General features: G+C 41.0%; 1 protein-coding gene across 1 annotated transcript; it reads left to right on the forward strand.

Annotated features, from left to right (window-relative positions):
* Positions 1-2,015: 2,015 nt before the first annotated feature.
* Positions 2,016-18,458, forward strand: AADAT (aminoadipate aminotransferase). The gene is made up of 14 exons (XM_080622888.1): positions 2,016-2,307; positions 3,125-3,193; positions 4,868-5,036; positions 6,112-6,244; positions 6,893-6,967; positions 8,260-8,457; positions 8,973-9,038; positions 10,229-10,311; positions 11,533-11,629; positions 12,453-12,514; positions 14,744-14,808; positions 15,742-15,848; positions 16,507-16,608; positions 17,642-18,458. Exons 2-14 carry the CDS (start codon positions 3,127-3,129, stop codon positions 17,681-17,683), a joined length of 1,266 nt encoding a protein of 421 aa, XP_080479014.1. The 5' UTR covers positions 2,016-2,307; positions 3,125-3,126; the 3' UTR covers positions 17,684-18,458.
* The last annotated feature ends 2,296 nt before the right edge of the window (positions 18,459-20,754 follow it).

The raw sequence follows: 20,754 nt of genomic DNA on the forward strand, positions 1-20,754 counted from the left end.
GGAGCCTTTCAGCAGATCTGAGCATCATGCAGTCACCCAAATTAAAGAGGAAAGTGGAAAAGGTATCTTGTTATGGTGCTGCCTCTCTTTTGTTTTGTAGAGCCACCTTGTCATACCTGAGCTTTGCCTTGAGCAGGTTTTGATGGCTGCCAGTTCAAAAGGTGCCTTAAATCCTGGTGATTTACTGATTCAAATCCTAGAAATGTTCTAGTTCTCCCATACAGCATTTTTACTCTCCCGCCTCCAAGCTAACTGGGAAGACCTACATGCTGCATGTGCCTGATTTAAAACATCCCTGCACTGGTTTTTCAGGCCACTTTATAGCTAGACCCCTCCCTTCCACTTTGCTCTCAGGAGCAAGGCCCATACCAGCCCTGAAGTGCTCGAGTCCAAAGACTAGGAAACACCACCATGTCTCTGGACCTAAGCAGCAGCAGCTCCCATCACGTGTTGCCCAAAGCACAGCACGTGGCACCCAGAGAGGAGGGGACATGTCACAACACTACGGATCCTGCTTTCCCTTGCACTGAACCTGCTCACCTGTGGGAAAAACACACACTACTTTCAGATGTCCCACTTCCAACTTCTATCTAGATTCTGCTTCCTTTTATCAACAGAAGCTGTAGTGAAAACACGATAAAGGGGGTTAGAGTGTAATTCAGTTGAAAAATTTAAATGTTCTCGCTGGGCTTTAACCAAAGCCAGTTCCTTCAACCTCTACAGCTCCAGAAGAGGAAGCCCCATCAAGGGGTGGAGGCACAGACTGACTGCTTTATGAAGCTTAGAGCATAATAAAAACAAAGCCCATGGTTACTCAATTACCTAGTCCACATGTAAGACACCACCAGATTTGGTTCTGTTCCACAGCATTGCCTCTTTCTAGTGACTCATGATTGTTTTATTAGAAAACTGATGTATTGATCAAGCAGGCCAGGCTCACTAGTCCATCCTCCTAGATGAAGGAAAAACAAGAGGTTTCACCTTCTCCGCTCTCCCCATAACCAACCTTTGCTTCGGTCCCACAGCGCTGCTCTCTGCACAGCTACGTCTCCCAGCTCCTGAAGCACGGAATCAGATTCTACAACTCAGAGTTATAAAGCAGGGATGTTTATTACAGCGCTGGGTGCAAGGGGGATGGCTCCTCCTAACTTGCACACCGAGGGGTTAAGCAGGCAGATATTCATTACACACAAACATGCATACTCATTAGGTTCCCGAGAGAGCGGCTGGGATATTACAATTCGTTTAGGTACTCATTATCATAAGTCTCCTCCCTTTTGGCACTTGAGCACTGCCCTCCGCTGGTCGTGGACAGGGGTCAAGACGAAGAAGGCAGTCTTCCTCACGGTGCACTTTTCACCTTTGGCACAGTTGGATGCCCCATTAATCACAAAACTAGCTGAAACGAGCCATATCTGCAAGTTTCTGATAGCTGGCAAAGATTTAGAACAGTGTGACCTTCGTACAAAATTTACTGCAAGCAGAACAGGATAGGCAGACAAGGAGTACCATAAGCTAGCAGATGTTCAGGATTCACTGTCTCCAAACTAACTGATAATTAGAAGGAAATAAATAGTTCAGACTTGTAAGACTACTAAATTCTGTTATCACACCACAGACTTACAACACAAACACTGTTCTCTATCTTAGATCTAAGTTAAAAGTATCTTAACCCTATGTTTTCCAGGCACATGCTTTCCTTGTATTACTCCCTCCCCTCTCCCGCACCTATGGGGATTGGCTTCTCCCGTGTAGTGTCCACGCCAGCTTTAGGACACTACACGGGAGAAGCCGATGGGGGAGCGGTGCGTTTTGACTTGTACACGAATTCACACACGATCGGTGTCCAAACCCGCTCAGCGAAACCCAGCCGAGCTGACCCTCAGCCCCGCACAGCCCGCGGGCAGCCAGCCCAGCTCCCCGGCTCGGCGCCCAGGGACCTCCCCCGCGGCCACGGAGCGGTCGGGCCTGCACATGCCCAGCAGCGGCGCCCACCACTACTGCCGTGCCCGGTCGCGGCCGCCCGCTCCACGCTGTCCTGCCGGTAGGTGCGTGCGCGGCCTGGCCTACGGCCTCCTCAATGCCCTCCCCACCCCGCTGTGAGGTGCCGGGTCAGCAGAGGGTAGGCGGGGCGGGGCGGCCGGAGCGTCCCCTTCCGGGAAGTGGGACAGCGGGGAGTTGTCGCGGAAGGAGCGCTGTCCTGGAGCGTAGCGTTTACATACATCAGCACCGCTGCGGCAGGGCCTTGGTGCACCTCTGCCGGGGGAAGCACGCTTGGGGGCGTTACGAGGGGGAGAGCGGAGAACGGTATGTTCAGAAAGGAGGAGGTTGGTTTTATTCTTCAAAGCAGCCTTGATCGACAGATCAGTTTTTAATAGCTGCCAGCACGTGCCTGTTGCTGTGGTTGCTAGGGGATTATTTGGTGTGAGTTCAGGAGAAGCAGACTTGGAAGCAGTGGGCAAAGTGTCAGCCTTTTTGCCCTTTGTTTCATTCCTGAGCTTTCCTTTACCGAGTTATTTTCCTGCGACAATAGGCCTTGAGGCTTCCCACCAGGCTGCAGTTCACTGTCCACCAAATCTCTGTGGGCACCAGGGGAAAACACATCTGAACCGTTTTGAGACACTGTGATTCACTGATGGCTTGCAACAGTTAAATCACTTGAAATGCAATACCTAATACAGCTGCATAAAGCTGGATTCTCATTTAAAAGAGCTAATAGTTCTTCAAGATCTGTTGGATCTTCGAATTTGTAATCTGCCTTTGGAGTTAAAAAGCTAGCAGTAAAGGGCTTTTTCCTGTTCACTGGCACACCACAATTCCCCAGATCAAAGCTATACCACTATGTATTTATTAGAACAGCATCATCTGACTTAATCTCACTATGCCAGTGTCACAGTGGTTACTGGGAAGCTGTGACAGAACCCGTGAGTATGAAGTTGAGATCTTTTCCATTAATTCAAAAAGGGAAATAAATTCCAGCACTGATGTTAACATAAAGTGACATTTAATTTATGATAGAGCACATCTATGGAAATGACAAATTGGAAGCATTATTTGTGTGAGATGCACTAGGGTTCCTATTCACTTTTCTAGCTTCATGTCCAACTAATGACTTTCCTTTTAGATATGAATTACTCTCGGTTCATCACCACTGTGAGTGCATCAAGAAAAGCATCTCCAATAAGACTTCTGAGTAAGTATCTGCCCATTCTTTCCAGGTTCTCTGGAAGGGTATTTTTCTACATTCTGGGCTTTTTTCTGGGGTATCATTGCTAAGGGCTTGAAAAGGCTTGAAAGAAAACCATGCTGTAAGCTGATAAGCAAGGCCGGTTAACTGGTTTTGCTTTTGTCGAGACGTCAAGCAGGTGTAAAGAAGAAGCAAGTGGATACCCTTGAACCATTTCAGAAACCCATCCAGACAGAAGAGAGAGTATTGTCACTTCAGCATGGGTGTGGAAAATCTCTGCTACTGCCTCTGAAGCAGGGCTTTTGGCACAGTTTTCCACTGAATTTGCTCTTGGTGCCCAGGAACAAGCAACTGTTAATGACTTGAAATTGAGGCCCAGCATAATGCTTCTTTCCACTTAGCTTTCCTATGTCCTGTCCATAAATTCCTCACCACACCACCCCCCTCAGTGTTACTACACTTTCCTTTTCTGCATTATGCTATCTTCAGGCTACCGTGTTACCGTAGTCTTCTGTGTGACAGATAGAAAAGGTTAACTGCCTATTTATTTACTCAGTTGAAACCTACAGGGACCTGACAGAATCAGAGCATGAGACATACATCACTAGTTAGACCTTCGGGGGTCAATTTCTTCTCTTTATAAGGGGTTGGCATTTGCTGTTCTGCTTAAAGTGCTCCATGCTAAGTCAACTAACTCACTATAGACAGTCTCTCTACTTTTTCAAGTAATACACTGATACACATCATAACACCAGTGCTAATTAACACAGCTTGTGCAGAAAGACACACTGAGGCTGCAGTTCTGATGACAAAGTAAATCTCTCTTTACCAGACCAAAAGTCACAGACATGACCCCTGTTACTGAACAGATAAGAATTAACTTCCTATGTTAAAGTTTGCTAAGTAGTAGTAGAGAATAAACGCTGTAACAGGAGGCTTTAAGCCAGATCTGGTGTCATCTGTCCTCTCATACCTGATGTAAAACTGTCAAGTCAGCATGACTGCTATATTGTGAGCTCTTAGCTTTAATGCAGTCTAGTGCCCTTGCTGGATTAAGGTCTAGTCTGTGCTGCATAGAGTGGGTCTGAATGATTGTGAAACTGACTTTAAAGCAAGAGTTGTTAACTTTTCCTTCATACTGAATTACTTGCACAGTGCCTCCGCCACTGAAGCTGGGTGGTCAAACTTTCCCATTCCCTTGTGGAAAAAGCTATAATCATATACATAAGTATCAGTGTAGCTGCACTACTGCCAGCCACATAAGCTAAAGTGAGACTGAGCAAGAAGCCAGTCATGCCAAGTCAGTCTAAACAGAAGATCAGTAAGATTTTGAATTCTTGAAGCTTAAAAGACACCAGTCACAGAACAAGTTGTTGTTATAGTAGAACAGACCAGGTAAGATTACAAAAAGCTATTTATAGTTTACTTTAAAGATTATTTTTTTGTTTTGGTCTGTCTCACTCATGTACCCCTGCCCACCCCCACCCCCCACACACACATTTAATCTGGGTAGAGAGGCGAGTTTAAAAAGAATCATCATCCTTCTGAATTCATGACAGTTTAAAAAGAAGTGAGAAATGGAACAAGCTTCTCTGGACTATAATTATATTCTGACTGAAGGATTTGATCAGTGTTGCAATAATCAAATTGTAACCAAGGGTTATTTTCGTTTTACTCTAGCTGAATTGATGGAGAAGTCTCCTCCATCTCTCATCGCTCTGGCTGGAGGAGCACCAAACCCTGACCTTTTTCCATTTAAGAAGGCTACTGTTGCCATTGAACATGGAAGTGCTATTGAGATTGGGGAAGAGCTGATGAAGAGAGCTCTCCAGTACTCAGCCTCAGCAGGGTATCCATCATAACTGCTTGCATATCAAGATACCAGAATTAACGGATCACAAAATCCTTTATTATTATATTAATTAACCTGTGTTTTTAAAACCTGCTTATAAAACCTGTTTTACAAAAAAGGTTTAACTTCTCTCAATTTGCCTCACTATTTACATTTTGGTTTAAGTGGAAAGTTTTGAGCAGATAAGTAATTTAAAAAAATTACCACAAACCTAATATTAGTAATTCTCATGCCAGAGCATTTCCTGTCTGTTAATACTTGAGACTGCAGACTCCCAGATCACTAGGAGGAATCATTCTGTGTTTTGCAGTATGATACTCATTAAAAGATGCTGCATTGCACTACATATTTCCCACATTCTGGAGTGTTTGGGTTACTTTAATTTGGTACCATGGACTGAAATCAATATGTACTCCTAGCGATAGTTGGAACTATTTATAGTATTGTCATTTTTAGTACAAAAATTGCATATCAATAAGTTACTTTATCACTCATGTGAACTCCCCAGCAGACAGCAGTGAGTCAGGCTTGTGACAGGTTTGCAAAAATATTTAGGTACACAATTTATAGATGCACACAGGGCACTAATCAGTGAAGTTAAGACTTTCCTTGATACTGAAATGAACCCAGCCATTTGTGAACATCCTCAAAGGTCTTGATACCTATTTTTTTAAAAAACCTGTTTCAGAAATCCTTATTAGCTGCAGCCTGTTAACTAGCAGCATTGAGAGCTTTGTCACACTCTCACATTTGAGTATGGGAAGATCACTCCTAAAAGTGGACATAGTTCAGCCTCCACCCCTATTCCATCCTTGTCAAATCATTTCTGCCCAGATTTCAGATGATTTGGTGTATGGACCACAGATGCCCATCTCTTCTGCTTTCCCATAAGAAACATTTGTCTGATTTTCATGATTTGATAAAGTAGTCATAAGATTAACATCAAAGTGTATCTGTATGACAGCTGAAATCAGACTTAGGACTGTGTGCTAGATTTGGCAGTGATTTAAAGGAACAGCCTAGCTTTGGCCTATAGAAGACATTAGATACACCTTATCTACTCACATTTCAGGGTTCCAGAGCTGTTGTCTTGGCTAAAAAATTTCCAGCGAAATCTACATAATCCGCCCACAGCCAACTACAGTCCTGAGCAAGGACAAATGGAAGTGTGTGTCACAACTGGCAGTCAGGAAGGCTTGAGTAAAGTAAGACCAAAGGTTTCATATGTTAAAAGTATTTTTTTGAGATGTTTGTTCTCCAATCAGTTCAGTTATGCATGATTCATTATTCAGTTATATATGGCATGACATGCCATTGTATAACTATGCACAGGGTACTTTATTAAATATGAGTCTCAGTATTATCAATACAAGATAATAGAATTCAAATAAAACTGGTGTGGCAGTCTCGCTGTCATAAATGCTGAGGTAAACCAGAGCCTGTCAGAAAATACACTATTAAGGTAACATTTCACATTACTCAGGTAGTGCAGTAATAAGTACATAAGTGCATTATTTGTGTTACTGTAACTCAACTCTAATTGTTTCACTTAATTACCCTTTCCAGTCCACTCAGTTGATCCTTTCTCTAACTGAAGCACTGTTTCTACTGTGTAATAGAGCACTGTCTTTCCATTTCAGATTGGTATTCTATAGCTGATTACCCAGGTTCATTTGGCTGTAAAGTTTTGGGTTTTTTTTCCCAATCAGTTCAATGCTTTTCTCACAGACAGCATAATTATGTGGTTAGGGAATTACTAATACCTAATCAAGATTTTTAATCCCATGAAGAAGTCAGAAGTATGAAGCATGTGTACAAGAATGGCACAATCTTTCTAAAATACTCTTTTACAGGTGTTTGAAATGCTCATTAACCCTGGGGACAACATCCTCTTGGATGCCCCAGCATACTCTGGGACACTAGCAGCTGTAAGTATTTTTTAGCTACACAACATTGTGAAGGTTACTTTTGAAGTAAACAGCAATTTACTACTTGATCTGCAGGCTTATATACGCTCTGTTTACTGTCAAAACATATCTAGGAATCATGTTTTTAGTGTTAATCAAGTTAAGTTCATAAATATTAATTCATAGAAGCCCCTCTACTAAGTTCTATAAAAGCTATTCCAGGATTTGGAAGAGGAACTTCTGTCCTAATTCATTCAAGGACTAGGGTCACATTTGGGACGGGAAAGAAAGCCATCATAACCTAGTTCTGTTGAAATAAAGTTATAACAAGTGGGTATTTTAACATGTCCGCACATTCACCTGAAGTATTTTGTGGTCTGATTATACCATATCGATGGATAGTATAAAATTGGAATAGGCCTAAAACATCCTTATATGAGTATGAAGAGGTGAATTATTAAGAACTATACAATAATAGCAAATTTTACTTCTGAAAAATAACTTTTATCAGTATGTACTCAAATGTCAGCTCAACATGCATAAGAAGGGTTAGAATAGATAATACACAATTTCAGTAGTGTCCTCATGCATCAAAAGTAATTTTGATGTTTACTGTGCCAAGTTTGAATATCTTGTCTAATAAATATACTTTGTTAGGAATATATTTTGACAATGCAGCAGCTTGCATATTTGTTTAAAAATGGAGACTGCTACATGGTACAAATTGAAATTCCACAGAGGGGGAGACAATATGCTTTTTTGTTGGAATCTTACCTATATTTTTTGTAGTGCTGTTAACATGTCACTGCAGTAGCATAATTCCATTCCCTTTTGTGTTGCTGAGTATATCTGTTAAGAACAGATTCTTTGCCCTTTGTCAGTGAGAAGTAGCTTGCAGTTCTGGCACTTCCACTGAAGTAGAATGCAAAATGTCAGTAGAGAATGAAGGTACTGTGAACATAGCATCTGTGGTGAGACCAATGGAGTCCTGAGAGAGCACAGTTCAAATTCACAAAATCCCTTTCTGATTGTAAAAACCATATGCAGTTTCCTAGAGAAGAGCAGCAATTGGACATAAGAGCTACCCCTTTCTTCTCAGATGGTATAACAGGCCAAATAAAGAGTAATGTGGTAAATTTGACAAGCTCCACAGCAAATTCAGGCAAACTCTTTTTAATCATGAGCAAATGAAGCTTGAGATTATAGCTATAAATTCAGAGAGACTTTGTATTAGTGAAATCTAACAATGTTGATGACAAAAGGAAGACCTTTGAATTGTGGGATTATGACAGTTTTGTTCCTCCTATCAACAGCTGAGACCGTTGGGTTGTAACATAATTAATGTTCCTAGTGACCAACATGGCATTATTCCAAATGCTCTAAAAGAAATTCTATCTACCTGGAGCCCAGATGATAGCCGTCACCTTCCCAAATTCCTGTACACTGTTCCAAATGGGTGCAACCCAACTGGAAACTCTTTGACCACAGAGCGCAAGAAGGAGATTTACCAGGTATGTAGATGGGGCCCTGTGAACCTTGTAGCTGGAAATGGAGAAGTGTCAGTCTCATTTCAGTTAAGACATCCCAGGTGTGGTATTTGGGTCAATTATTGGTCCAATAGACATTCCCCCTCAAACTTGTTACTAGAAGAACCTCTTTCATGACAACTCTTCAGAGGTGGACTGTGCATTAGATAAATTGTTTTTGCAGTAGCAGCCCATTTTTTGCCAATATCTTTGCCATGGGCTTCTGACTGGACTTACTGCAGGATTCCTACACAGCTGGAACACTACTGTGGAACAGATTCAGTTATTACACTTGCCCTTGTACTGCAGGTACCATGTTTACACTTATAATTGCTTGATGTCCAAATTGGGTGTTTGAAACCTTCTCTTGATAAGGCCTTACATACAGTGAATGAGCGATACATAGGATAATATGGTCCTGGTAATAGGCCCAGGGTAGAGGAAGTACTTAATTTACAGTGTCTTTACATTTTAACAAATCTTTTTATTAATTTCTTTAGCTTGCAAGAAAATATGATTTTCTCATAATAGAAGATGATCCTTACTACTTTGTTCAGTTTGAAAAGGTAATTTGTCTTCCCTAATCCTTTGCTATACCTTTTCTGATCCAGGAGAGACCCAAGATATGAGCCATGGATCTCCCTGCATGTTCTTCTTCATGTCCTACTCCAGGGTAGTTGTAGGCCTCACAGTCTATGCTACTTTCAGTTGTTGTCTCCTTTGTGGCATTTCATTGCCTCAGTCATTTCATATTCCTCAAGCCTTATTACAGGACAGAATTTCCTGCAGTAGTCAAAATAGCTAAGACTTTGCCTCCAGAGCAAAACAAGTATGCCACTGAAGCAGCACTTGAAAGTAGCAGCCCCTTAATGTTCCCTTCAGCCCAGTCTCTTTCAGTGGAAGATTGCCTACTCCCAATCCACTATATGCCAGTTTTACCCCTTGGCCTTTTGGAGAACCTGAGAGAATTTTCCCAGATACCACAGGAAGTCCTACTGGATGGGCAGGTTCCTTCCTTCATGTAAATGTTCCCCAAATGGGTAATAATTGGCTGTTGACCCATATTCACACATGGGTCTACAGTGACACAGTCTGCACAAGCACCTAGAAGCTGATCTTACAAAGCAGTAAAACATTGGTAGAATGCTGAACACTGGTTCAGCATTTTCTGTTTTGCAGTATGCTTTTATGGAAGGAAGCAATAAAACCGCTTCACTTGTTGAATAGCATTACATAGCTTTTCTAGAGAGTGTAAGGGGAGAAGGCGTAAAAGTAGAACTACTGATAAGGAAAAAGTGTGCTGAAGTCCGATCATCAAAATTTGGCCATAGCTTTCAATTTTTTTTATTATTACTATTTTTTAAGATAAATCTAAAAGCCGCAGAGCCCCATCTTAGAAATTACAGTATCTGTTCACTCCATAAAAAAGTCTTGGCAAAGAAATAATTATTTTTCTCTTCTACTTGTGGCTTCATACCAAAACTTGAACTGAACACTTGTATGCTGAACAGTGGGCTAAGCATCAAAAAATTAGGCTGTTTTCTTGATGACTTTCATGGAATATTGTAATCACAGACAGCTACCCTAAACAGACACTTGCCAGCAAGTTACTGCATTTTTTTCCTTTGGAATGCTCATCAAAATACTTACTATCAAAATAATTCTCTAAGAAACTAATTATGTGTTCATAGTAAAGAAAATTATTACATCATAATCTTGACTAGCATCTTGAATTTATTTTTATTTTTCTTCCAAGCCATGGGCTCCAACTTTCCTCTCAATGGATGTGGACGGTCGAGTTATCAGGACTGACTCTTTCTCTAAAATTCTCTCATCTGGGTAAGGCCAGCTTTGGACTGCTCAGCACTGCCTGTTCAGTTAAAGCACAAGACTTCATATGAAATGATCAGACATGTCAGTTTTTTCATCTAATACCTATCCATTTCTGGAATGCAGTCTTGGATCCACAGTTTTTTGCAGTCCACTCACTTTTTGTGTTATCTCTTGGCAGTCATGTAACTCTGTTTCTCTTCTGTTACTGATAACCATTCCCCCCAGGCAGCCCATTCTTGCAGGCACCATCTAGGCAGAAAGACAAATGCTGGATCCAGCTCTGTTCCTGGAACTCCTGGCAGCTTTTCTCTCTTCTTTTTCCATTTTGCCTGTCTCTTACCATTCCTGCAGACTCTCTAAACTTGTAGTACAGAAAGAAATGATGGCATTCTCCACAAACTGTTCGGAGCATTGTAGTGCTTTCTAGTCTTCTAGGCTTAGAATTCTCTGCCTGAAAAACCAGGCTGGCTGTTTTGCCTTTCACACAAATGAACATATTTGATTAACCTGCTTTTGTTTGGTATAAAATATAAGAACATAATATGAATTCTGCACTGGCAGCTAGTCATTATAACCCTATACCTGAGAAAGTGAGGCGATAACATGATTCTAAGTGTGACTGCACTTTCAAAAGTGACACTGAAAAGCCATGATGCGTTTTTGTCTTTATCAGACACATAAGTTTACTAGTTCTATTTTTCTTCAAAGAAAAACTTGAGCCAGTCTGTAAAGATGGATCATTAGAATTGAAGCAGGAATAAAAATCTAGTTTATCAGTCAGTCTAAATTCCATTTATCCTGCAGTACTGAAAGGGAGTGAAAGAATAAAGCTGTTTGTCGCTTCCATCTGTTCTTCAGAAAGCCTGAGCACTCATGATTTTTCATTATGTGAAAACGTATCCTTCCTTACCTTTGAGTCATCTAAATCTTTATGATTGCAGAGGAAAGCTTAAAAATATGGGATATGTTCTGAAGTCTCAGAACTAAGAAGCTACTGTAAGCATTAAAAACCCTTAAATGTTTTTATTTCATTACTTTGAATAGTCATAAGTTGCATAAGCCTGGGGCTTAGGGCAGTATTAAAATACAGATAAAAGCATAAAAGATCCTCACAAAACCAATGAAATGGTTACATATCTTCCCAGTTAGAAGTTAAACCATAACTCACCTGAAGTATTATCACATTGTATTTCTGTAGTAACTTTTTTCTGTTGTTTTGTTCTCTAGGTTGAGAATAGGTTTTCTGACAGGACCCAAGCCTCTTATCGACAGAGTTATTCTACACATAGAGGTTTCAACAATGCACACCAGCACTTTCACACAGGCAAGTACTGAACTGTCAACTGAATTATATTTAGAAAAGCTAAGATATTCCAGGTCATAAGAAACCATGAACTGCTTTGCACTTTTGTTCTGAAGCACGTACATTATCAATTTTGCCAAAGGAAGACAGGCTGCCATAGCAGTTACAATCAGAGCTAGATGGTGTCTCAGTCCATGGAAAGCACAGCTAATATGCCCTTAACTCTCAGATTTCAACAATAAAGATGTAAAATACTTTATCTCTTGCTAGTAGATTCCCTTGGAAAACCTCAATGGAAAGAATACATTGGAAAAAGCACTCAGGATTGGGTTTTGGTTGGTTGGGGTTTTTTTCCAATTGCTTTATAATTAGAACAATACAGGCAGCCCACAAAAACCTTACAAAGTAGGCTACCAACTACAGCCCTGTTATGGTTAATTATAAAAAAGGAGACATTGAGCTCATGTAAATATTACTTCCGTCTTCCAGCTCCATTAGTTTGTGAGAGGCAGCATTAAAGCAAAGAGGCTGATACGGGCACAACAGTAAATCAGCATACACTGCCTTCCTTTTTCTCCCTATTATCATATTTAGCTCTCCATCCATTTTTAACTCCCTCCACCTCAACATCCAAACACTGCCATGATCCTTAGAGACAGCAGTAACACGGACTACAGTGGCCTGTTTCTGTTGCCACCTCTGTTTATAAAAGGCTCCAAGAGACCTTAAATGCAATTCTTGCTTGTGTGGAATTTTGAATAATGCAGCAGGAAATATATCTTATGATGACTGCAGAACAGTCCTGTTTAAAATATGTTACTGATGACATGTCTTTTTTCTCTAGATTATGATACTACAGCTGCTTCAGCAATGGGGAGAAAAGGGTTTCTTGGAGCATACAGACAGGTAGGGTCATGTCATGTGCTGAATCCCATCATTTGTCCTTCTGCTTCTTGTTTCCTACATAAAACATTATTTGCAGGAAAAAGTCAGAAGAGATGGATCACTATTAAGCCAGATCACCAAGACTGATAGTATTCACAAAAGAGTCCTGAAGGAGCTCAGTGTGAAATTGCAGGCATGCAAGTCAGGGCATATAACCTACCACTACAAATCAGCAGTCTGCCAATCCATAGGCCCAGTCATTACGCAGCTACCATGTCAAGGGAACTCAAGAGGATCCTGGGAGCTCCCAGGCAGTGACTCTCTGCTGATGTGGTACAGTCTATAGCAAAGGCTAAGATCACTGAGCACATAATCTATTGAGAAATGGTCAACATGGCTTCAATAAAGGGAATTCTTGCCTCACTAACTCAGCAGGGATTCGGCCTGTTAACATCCTTAGTTTAATGATTTTGGATGCTGATGGAAAGATCTACAGCAAGGTTCACCTGTGTTTGCTAAGCATTGCCTTTATTGCCACTCTTGGAAACAGAACTTTTTTTGCATACTGACTGACGTGCATTTTGCTTTCATTTATTATGCTGGAGGAACATAGTTTCTCTTGACTATCCATGCTTCATTTCAGACACCATACTTGGTTGCTATTAGAACCCTAAGCTTCCTACTTTAGCAGGGGTAAACTCTACAGAGAGCTATAAATAGGAATATGAGCAAAACATAGAAAAAATTCTTATACCTCACTGTAACAGGCACTTCTATCTCCACAGCACCTGCCTGTTGTCCATACTGTAAATACCAGCATTAAAAAAAGCAACAAAACCCCCAAAGCTGACACAGCAGCCCTAGCCCTTGTTTTAAAGATTAGGAACATAAAGATAGGCTTTGCAAGTAAACTTGAACCACACTTCAGCTCAACTTTCAGCACTTTGAAAAGCATATCCCAAGTGCATCTCTCCACTTACCTCCTTCTAGGCCAAAAGGCGTGCCTGCTTAAGCCAGAAAATCTTTCTTTCTCTGAGATAATGAAAATAGTATTGCACTAGATTAGCTGCAACCCTCTATAACCTTTTAGGCTCAGTTGTCAGGTGACTTATTGATGAGGCAGAACATCTGACTGGAATATCTTCCAGGTGATTTTATTTGGACAAGATTGACTTGTTAGAGTATGCATTTGAGTAGGAGCTAGTCTGTTGTTTGAAGCAGTTACATTTTTGTGGAAGTCTTGTCTTACTACTACTTGTAATTTCATTCTGACATGAGCGGAAAAATGATAACAGAAAGGCAAAATCTTGCAACACAATTTGTGATGTGGTAAAAGTGAGATTCATCATTTCATGTAGAATGTACCAATTGGTGTAGGCTGAGTCCCAGAACTATCTGAGTCTGTGTTGGTGTTTGTCTATCAGGTGTACTAAAATACACCCACAAATTAAAACTATTGGTTCAGAGAGTACATAAGAAAAAATATAAAATTATGCAAATTACTGAGTATGTTTTCTCTAGAGTTGGGAGCACATTTGCCATCTGATTTATGAGCTCTGTATCAGGCTTTTCTCTTGTGTCTCCCCTGGCACAGCTGTCCCATGTTAACAAAAGCAAGACTTGTCCATGTTGAAACTTGGGTTAGGGTCATTTTCCTCATTTTCCCCAGAAAGACATTGAATTATTTGTAAGCTTCACTTAAAGTGAGAAGGAGATAGATTCAGAAGTGTAGAAAAGGGGAAGCTGTCAAATAGCTATGATACGTTTATTATATGTTTTGTGAAATACCATTTCCATGTGTACCTATTACAGAAACTCAACCCAAAGGCACAAATGTTGAATCTGTGCTTTTGCGTATGTGTAATGTCCTTAATTCTCTTCAATACGCCCATTTTGTGCAGTAAATATTGCTGACAGGACTTGCATTCACTGATACAGACAGAACGGATATAATATTGAAAAAGTTTTCATGACATATGTAAAGCTTAAGAAGCAGCCAGGCAGGCACTTTCTTTGTGTGGTTGATCTGTGCTTTGTTGGAGACATGCTGAAGCATTCAAGACCTCTCTGATACATATACAAAGTTTTATACACACAGTATACTGTCTTTGCCCATCTAGGATATGTTTATATTTCCATTAAGTGTGCACTTAAGTTGTTCAAGTGGAAAAGCTTTGTTTCTGCCTTTGGAAAGAAATGTACTCTGAAGCTCTATGAGATCATGACTTTGAATTGATAATTTACTTTCAGAGTGGTGGAGTTCTACAGGACCCAGCGGGATGCAATGCTCACTGCTGCTGACAAGTGGTTAAAAGGTCAGTGAGTGCAACACAGCTAATTACTTAAATTTTTTCCAAACTGTTTATCATGTTTGTGTTCAAGAAAAATCACTAAAGTTCATCTCTTGACTGAAGTGACAGATAAGCACTATAGCAAATCAATGACATTAAATATTCAGCTTAGGACAAATTATCTGGTACTGCTGTTTTCATGCTTTTCTGGTGGGACAGCGGAATTGTGATGAATACAAAGCTCACCACATGACTGCATAAAGCACTTTTACAAAGAGCATATATTTCACTCCGGTATGTTCTTATACTGTTTGTGTTTAAAATCTCTGTCCTTAAAATCTCTGTCTCAAATAGTCATCAGATTCAGTGGCCTTAATTTCAAAGAAATAAATAATTGATAACAGCAGCAATGGTAATCAATTTTTTTGTCAGAAATCAATTTCAGATGTTCCCTTTTGTGGTTAATCACACAGCATAGAAAAATTTGATCAACAATAATGCAAGTACACTTAGGGATTCACTCCTTTTAGTCAGCTTAAGTGGAATCAGCAATAACTGCTGAAGAACTGCCCACCTACCTTAGATGATACTTCCATGGGACATAGGTACTTGGGTACCACACAATCATTAATGTACTTACTCCTGCTAATTTCCAGGGGTTTAGATATGAAGTATTCCTTTTTTTTCTGCATGGATGTGAACAACGGGGGGTTGTTGACCTGTCTAGGCCCTCTTTGTCTCAGTTCCCAAAATATCAAAACAGTATAATACCACTGGGCCACCCTAAAGTGTGTTGGAATTTTGAATAATGCATCAGAATATGTGGCCTACATTCCCTTTGAGGTTATCAGAGCAACAAATCTAGTATTCACTGAATTGATGATGTATCAGTTAAAGATGGGGTGGAAGTTTCTTTCCCAATTCTTTTGTTTTCTTTCTCTCTCTCTCTCCCCCCAGACTTGGCAGAATGGTACACTCCTGCTGCTGGGATGTTCTTATGGATCAAAATTAAGGGTATTTCTGATACGCAGCAGCTCATCATGGAAAAAGCTTTGCAGAAAGAAGTATGACCTATGGTTTAATGGCTTATGAGGTTAAAATGAAATGAGGGAAGGATAAAATAATTTTACCATATCTATCCACACGTATGCACATACATAAAAAAGCAGGGCAACTTGTGACATACCATCACTGAGCCTGCAAGTCAGGCACAGTCACATAGTGACTAATTAATAAAATATTTTCATGTCTCTATTCAGACGTTGATATTTAATCAGCTTACTTAAATTTATTAAAATAGCACAATACATCATGTATACAACATATATACAGAATATTAATATACATACCTATATTAATAATGGCTGTCCATTATCTCTTTTCAATAAGAGAAATTAAGTGGGATTTTATTTCTGTAATTTATAAGAGCCAGCACTGTGTACTGAGAAAGCTACATCCCACCTTACTGGTCTTCAAAACATTGTGATGATAAGCCAGACCTGGTAACCCACCAGCCTAGATAAATAAAACATAAGAGAACTTTGATTTTGTTTTGAAAACTTTGACTCAAATGCATATTTTTGGCTTCTAATTTTGAAGAAATACATTATGCCATGTTCTGATCCCAGTGTTTCAGCAGTGAGACTTGTCAAATTTAATTTAACATAGTGTTTTAAAGCTGCACAAGTGGCAATAACCAGGTGGCTAATCAATTTTTCTTAGGTGCTACTGGTTCCTGGAGGAGCATTCAATATCAATAGTTCAGAGCCGAGTTCTTACGTCAGAGCCTCCTTCTCTTTGTCTTCTCCAGCCCAGATGGATCTGGTAAGTGAGGTTTTTTTCTTTTACTTTCTTACCAAGACAGTATCTCATGTAATAATGCTCCCTTATTTCTGCTTCTTTCTCCTTATGTGTTTTCTTGAGTGTTAGTACTTTTTTAAACATTTGTAAACGTTTTAGTAAACATTTTAGTAAATGTTTTTAAACGTTTGTTTCGTACTTGGGTTATGAAACAGTACTTTTGAAGCAGTATTAGCTGTTTCTTAGCCAAGACACTCATATCCAAATGACCTGAAAGGTACCAGATTTTTAGGACCACTTGAAATTTTTCTGTGAATCTCATACATGGAGATTCTCACACTTAACCCTCCCAGATATTACCCATAAAGGCTTTACTGGAGGCTAGAGTAAGTTTTGCTATTTGCTTTAGCATTAGCAGGCATTGTATATCTTTTATTTTCCAGACTTTCCATTCCTGAGATTGAATTACCTGTTTCTCTGTGTGTTGTCAATCCTTTATAAGAAAGAATATTGTTTTTCTTGCATACAATTGACATATATGTCATATTTCATTTCTCAGGAACAAATCTATGTATTTTACAGTTTGGATGATATTTGGCTGTATCTATAAATTCAGTGGATAGATAGGAGACATTTATTTGTGCAGATTTAATACTCATTTGATTCAGGTGCTTGAAACAGTTCAGTATTTGCATTGTACTTTCATTCAGTTGTGAAGGTTTGTAACTTCTAAGTGCTTCTACTGCCTTTCTGTTCCTTCTTTTGTAGTTCTATTTCTTCCTTCTTCTTTGTAAAAGTAATTCACAACCATACTATTGATAGTCAGATGTATCTTTTATATGCTTCCCCACTCAACTGTTCTTCCTTTACTTTCAACTTTGGAGCCTCCAGACCTATACATTATAAAAGGAAAACAGAGAATATCAGCAGAATTTTGCAGTATAAAATATTAAGTTTGTACATGGGTAGGTTGGTTTCAGTAGCTTTACAGGTTTGACATGTTGCCTGTTTCAGTAATGCTGGAATACAAATGTGAGCCATATTTGTGTCATTGCAGGCCTTCCAGAGACTGGCTGACCTTATAAAAGAAGCTTTATGAAAAAGCTAAATAGAGATCGTGCAGCAATCAAAATCGTCTCCAGAAAATATTTACTAACATTTGTATTTCATCAGAACACTTTTTTGGGGTTTATTTTGACAGGTCATTGCATCAATAAGTTTATTCGAATTCAGAAGCATTTAAAATATTCAAACCCAAAATGTTCTGTTTCCCATCAAATCCATGGTTTTGTTACATTTGAATTGATTTTTGTTTTGGCTTTTGTTTTCCACTTGAGTTGCAAAAGAGGGAAATCAGTTACTTAGGAAGTTGCACCTGAGGTGATTTTAGCCACTATTACTTAATCCCAACCTACACATTCCTCCAGCACCTTATGCTGGAATTATCTTGTGTGTCACTTTCCTTCTTGTCCTGTTGTATGGCATCTGGTTTTGAAGATGTGAAGATCAGTATTTAATTTTACTAACATTTTGTCAGGTAAAAGTGATGTAAGGTGTTGAAAAATCGAAACTGATCCAGCAAAATTAGGCTATGATTACAGTTCATTTTCTAACTTGTACAAGGTTTTCTGATTTCTGGCTTCTAACTTCTTCAGTCTGTGAATAATTACTCTGTACCTTTGTTAGAAATTCTGTGGTTTGCAAAAGCATGTAGATGTGCTAATAGAACTGCTCCTTGCTCCTAGTTAATCAATCAGATGTGATTTTGAATGGGGAGCATGAGTAGCTAAACGGGGGACATAATGGAATGGACAATACTCTGACACTGCCAGATGTACAAAGCAAGAAAAATGGAAAAATAAAGAAATGTTTTGATTTCTAATCTCTTGGCCCTTATCGCAGAATCACAGAATAGCCAGGGTTGGAAAGGACCTTAAGATCATCTAGTTCCAACCCCCCTGCCATGGGCAGGGACACCCCACACTAAACCATGCCACCCAAGGCCTCATCCAACCTGGCCTTGAACACCGCCAAGGACGGAGCATTCACAACCCCCCTGGGCAACCCATTCCAGTGCCTCACCACCCTCTCACTAAAGAATTTCTTCCTTATATCCAATCTGAATTTCCCCTGTTTAAGTTTGAACCCGTTACCCCTTGTCCTGTCACTACAGTCCCTGATGAATAGTCCATCCCCAGCATCCTTGTAGCCTTCAGATACTGGAAGGCTGCTATGAGGTCTCCACGCAGCCTTCTCTTCTCCAGGCTGAACAGCCCCAACTTTCTCAGCCTCTCTTCATACGGGAAGTGCTCCACTCCCCTGATCATCCTCGTGGCCCTCCTCTGGACTTGTTCCAACAGTTCCACATCCTTTTTATGTTGAGGACACCAGAACTGCACACAATGCTCCAAGTGAGGTCTCCTGAGAGCAGAGTAGAGGGGCAGGATCACCTCCTTTGACCTGCTGGTCAGGCTCCTTTTGATGCAGCCCAGGATAAGGTTGGCTTTCTGGGCTGCGAGCGCACACTGCTGGCTCATGTTCATTTTTATATTGACCAACACCCCCAAGTCCTTCTCCCAGGGCTGCTCTGAATCTCTTCTCTGCCCAACCTGTAGCTGTGCCTGGGATTGCTCCAACCCAGGTGTAGGACCTTGCACTTGGCATGGTTAAACTTCATCAGGTTGGCATCAGCCCACCTCACAAGTGTGTCGAGGTCCCTCTGGATAGCATCCCTTCCCTCCGGCGTATCAACTGAACCACACAGCTTGGTGTCATTGGCAAACTTGCTGAGGGCACACTCAATCCCACTGTCCATGTCACTGACAAAGATGTTGAACAAGACTGGTCCCAACACCGATCCCTGAGGGACACCACTCGTTACTGGTCTCCAGCCGGACATCGAGCCATTGACCACAACTCTATGCATGTGGCCATCCAGCCAGTTCTTTATCCACCGAGTGGTCCACCCATCAAATTGATGTCTCTCCAATTTAGAGACAAGGATGTCATGTGGGACAGTGTTGAACGCTTTGCACAAGTCCAGGTAGATGACGTCAACTGCTCTAGCCCTGTCCATCAGTTTCGTAGCCCCATCATAGAAGGCCACCAAATTGGTCAGGCAGGACTTCCCCCTAGTGAAGCCATGCTGGCTGTCACCAAGCACCTCCTTGTTTTTCATGTGTCTTAGCATGCCTTCCAGGAGAATCTGCTCCAAGATTTTGCCAGGCACAGAGGTGAGACTGACTGGTCTGTAATTCCCCGGGTCATCCATTTTCCCCTTCTTGAAAATGGGGGTTATATTTCCCTTCTTCCAGTCATCGGGAACTTCACCTGACTGCCATGATTTTTCAAATATGATGGCCAGTGGCTTAGCAACTTCATTCGCCAGCTCCTTCAGGACCCACGGATGGATTTCGTCAGGTCCCATAGACTTGTGTATGTTTAGGTTTTTAAGATGGTCTCGAACCAGATCCTCTCCTACAGTGGGCCTAGGGTCTTCATTCTCACAGTCCCTGCATTCGCCTTCCAAGACCTGGGTGGTGCGGTCAGAGCCTTTGCCAATGAAGACCGAGGCAAAGAAGTCATTAAGAACCTCAGCCTTCTCCAAATTCTGGGTAGCCAGTTCTCCCGAAGGGGGCCTACGTTGTCCCTAGTCTGTCTTTTGCTCGCTATGTACCTATAGAATCCCTTCCTGTTATCCTTAACATCCCTAGCCAAGTTCAATTCTAACTGGGCCTTAGCCTTCCTCACCTGGTCCCTAGCTTCCCGGACAACATCCCTGTATTCTTCCCAGGCTGCCTGTCCCTGCTTCCACCTTCTATAAGCCTCTTTTTTCCTTTGAATTTTCCTCAGCAGCTCCTTATCCATCCAAGGAGGTCTCCTGGCCCTCCTGCTGCGCTTCCTTCTAGTTGGGATGCAACAGTCCTGAGCTTGGAGCAGGTGATCCTTGAATAACAACCAAGAGTCTTAGGCCCCCCTGCCCTCTAGGGCTGTATCCCATGGAACCTTACTAAGCAGGCTCCTGAAGAGGCCAAAGTCTGCTCTCTTGAAGCCCAGGGCAGTGAGCTTGCTGCACGCTCTTCTCACTGTCCCAAGGATCTCGAATTCGACCATCTCGTCGTCACTGCAACCAAGGCTGCCCTGAAGCGTCACATTTCCAACCAGCTCTTC

Source organism: Psittacula echo (assembly GCF_963264785.1).
Source record: "Psittacula echo genome assembly, chromosome: 1".
In the NCBI taxonomy this organism is placed as follows: domain Eukaryota; kingdom Metazoa; phylum Chordata; class Aves; order Psittaciformes; family Psittacidae; genus Psittacula; species Psittacula echo.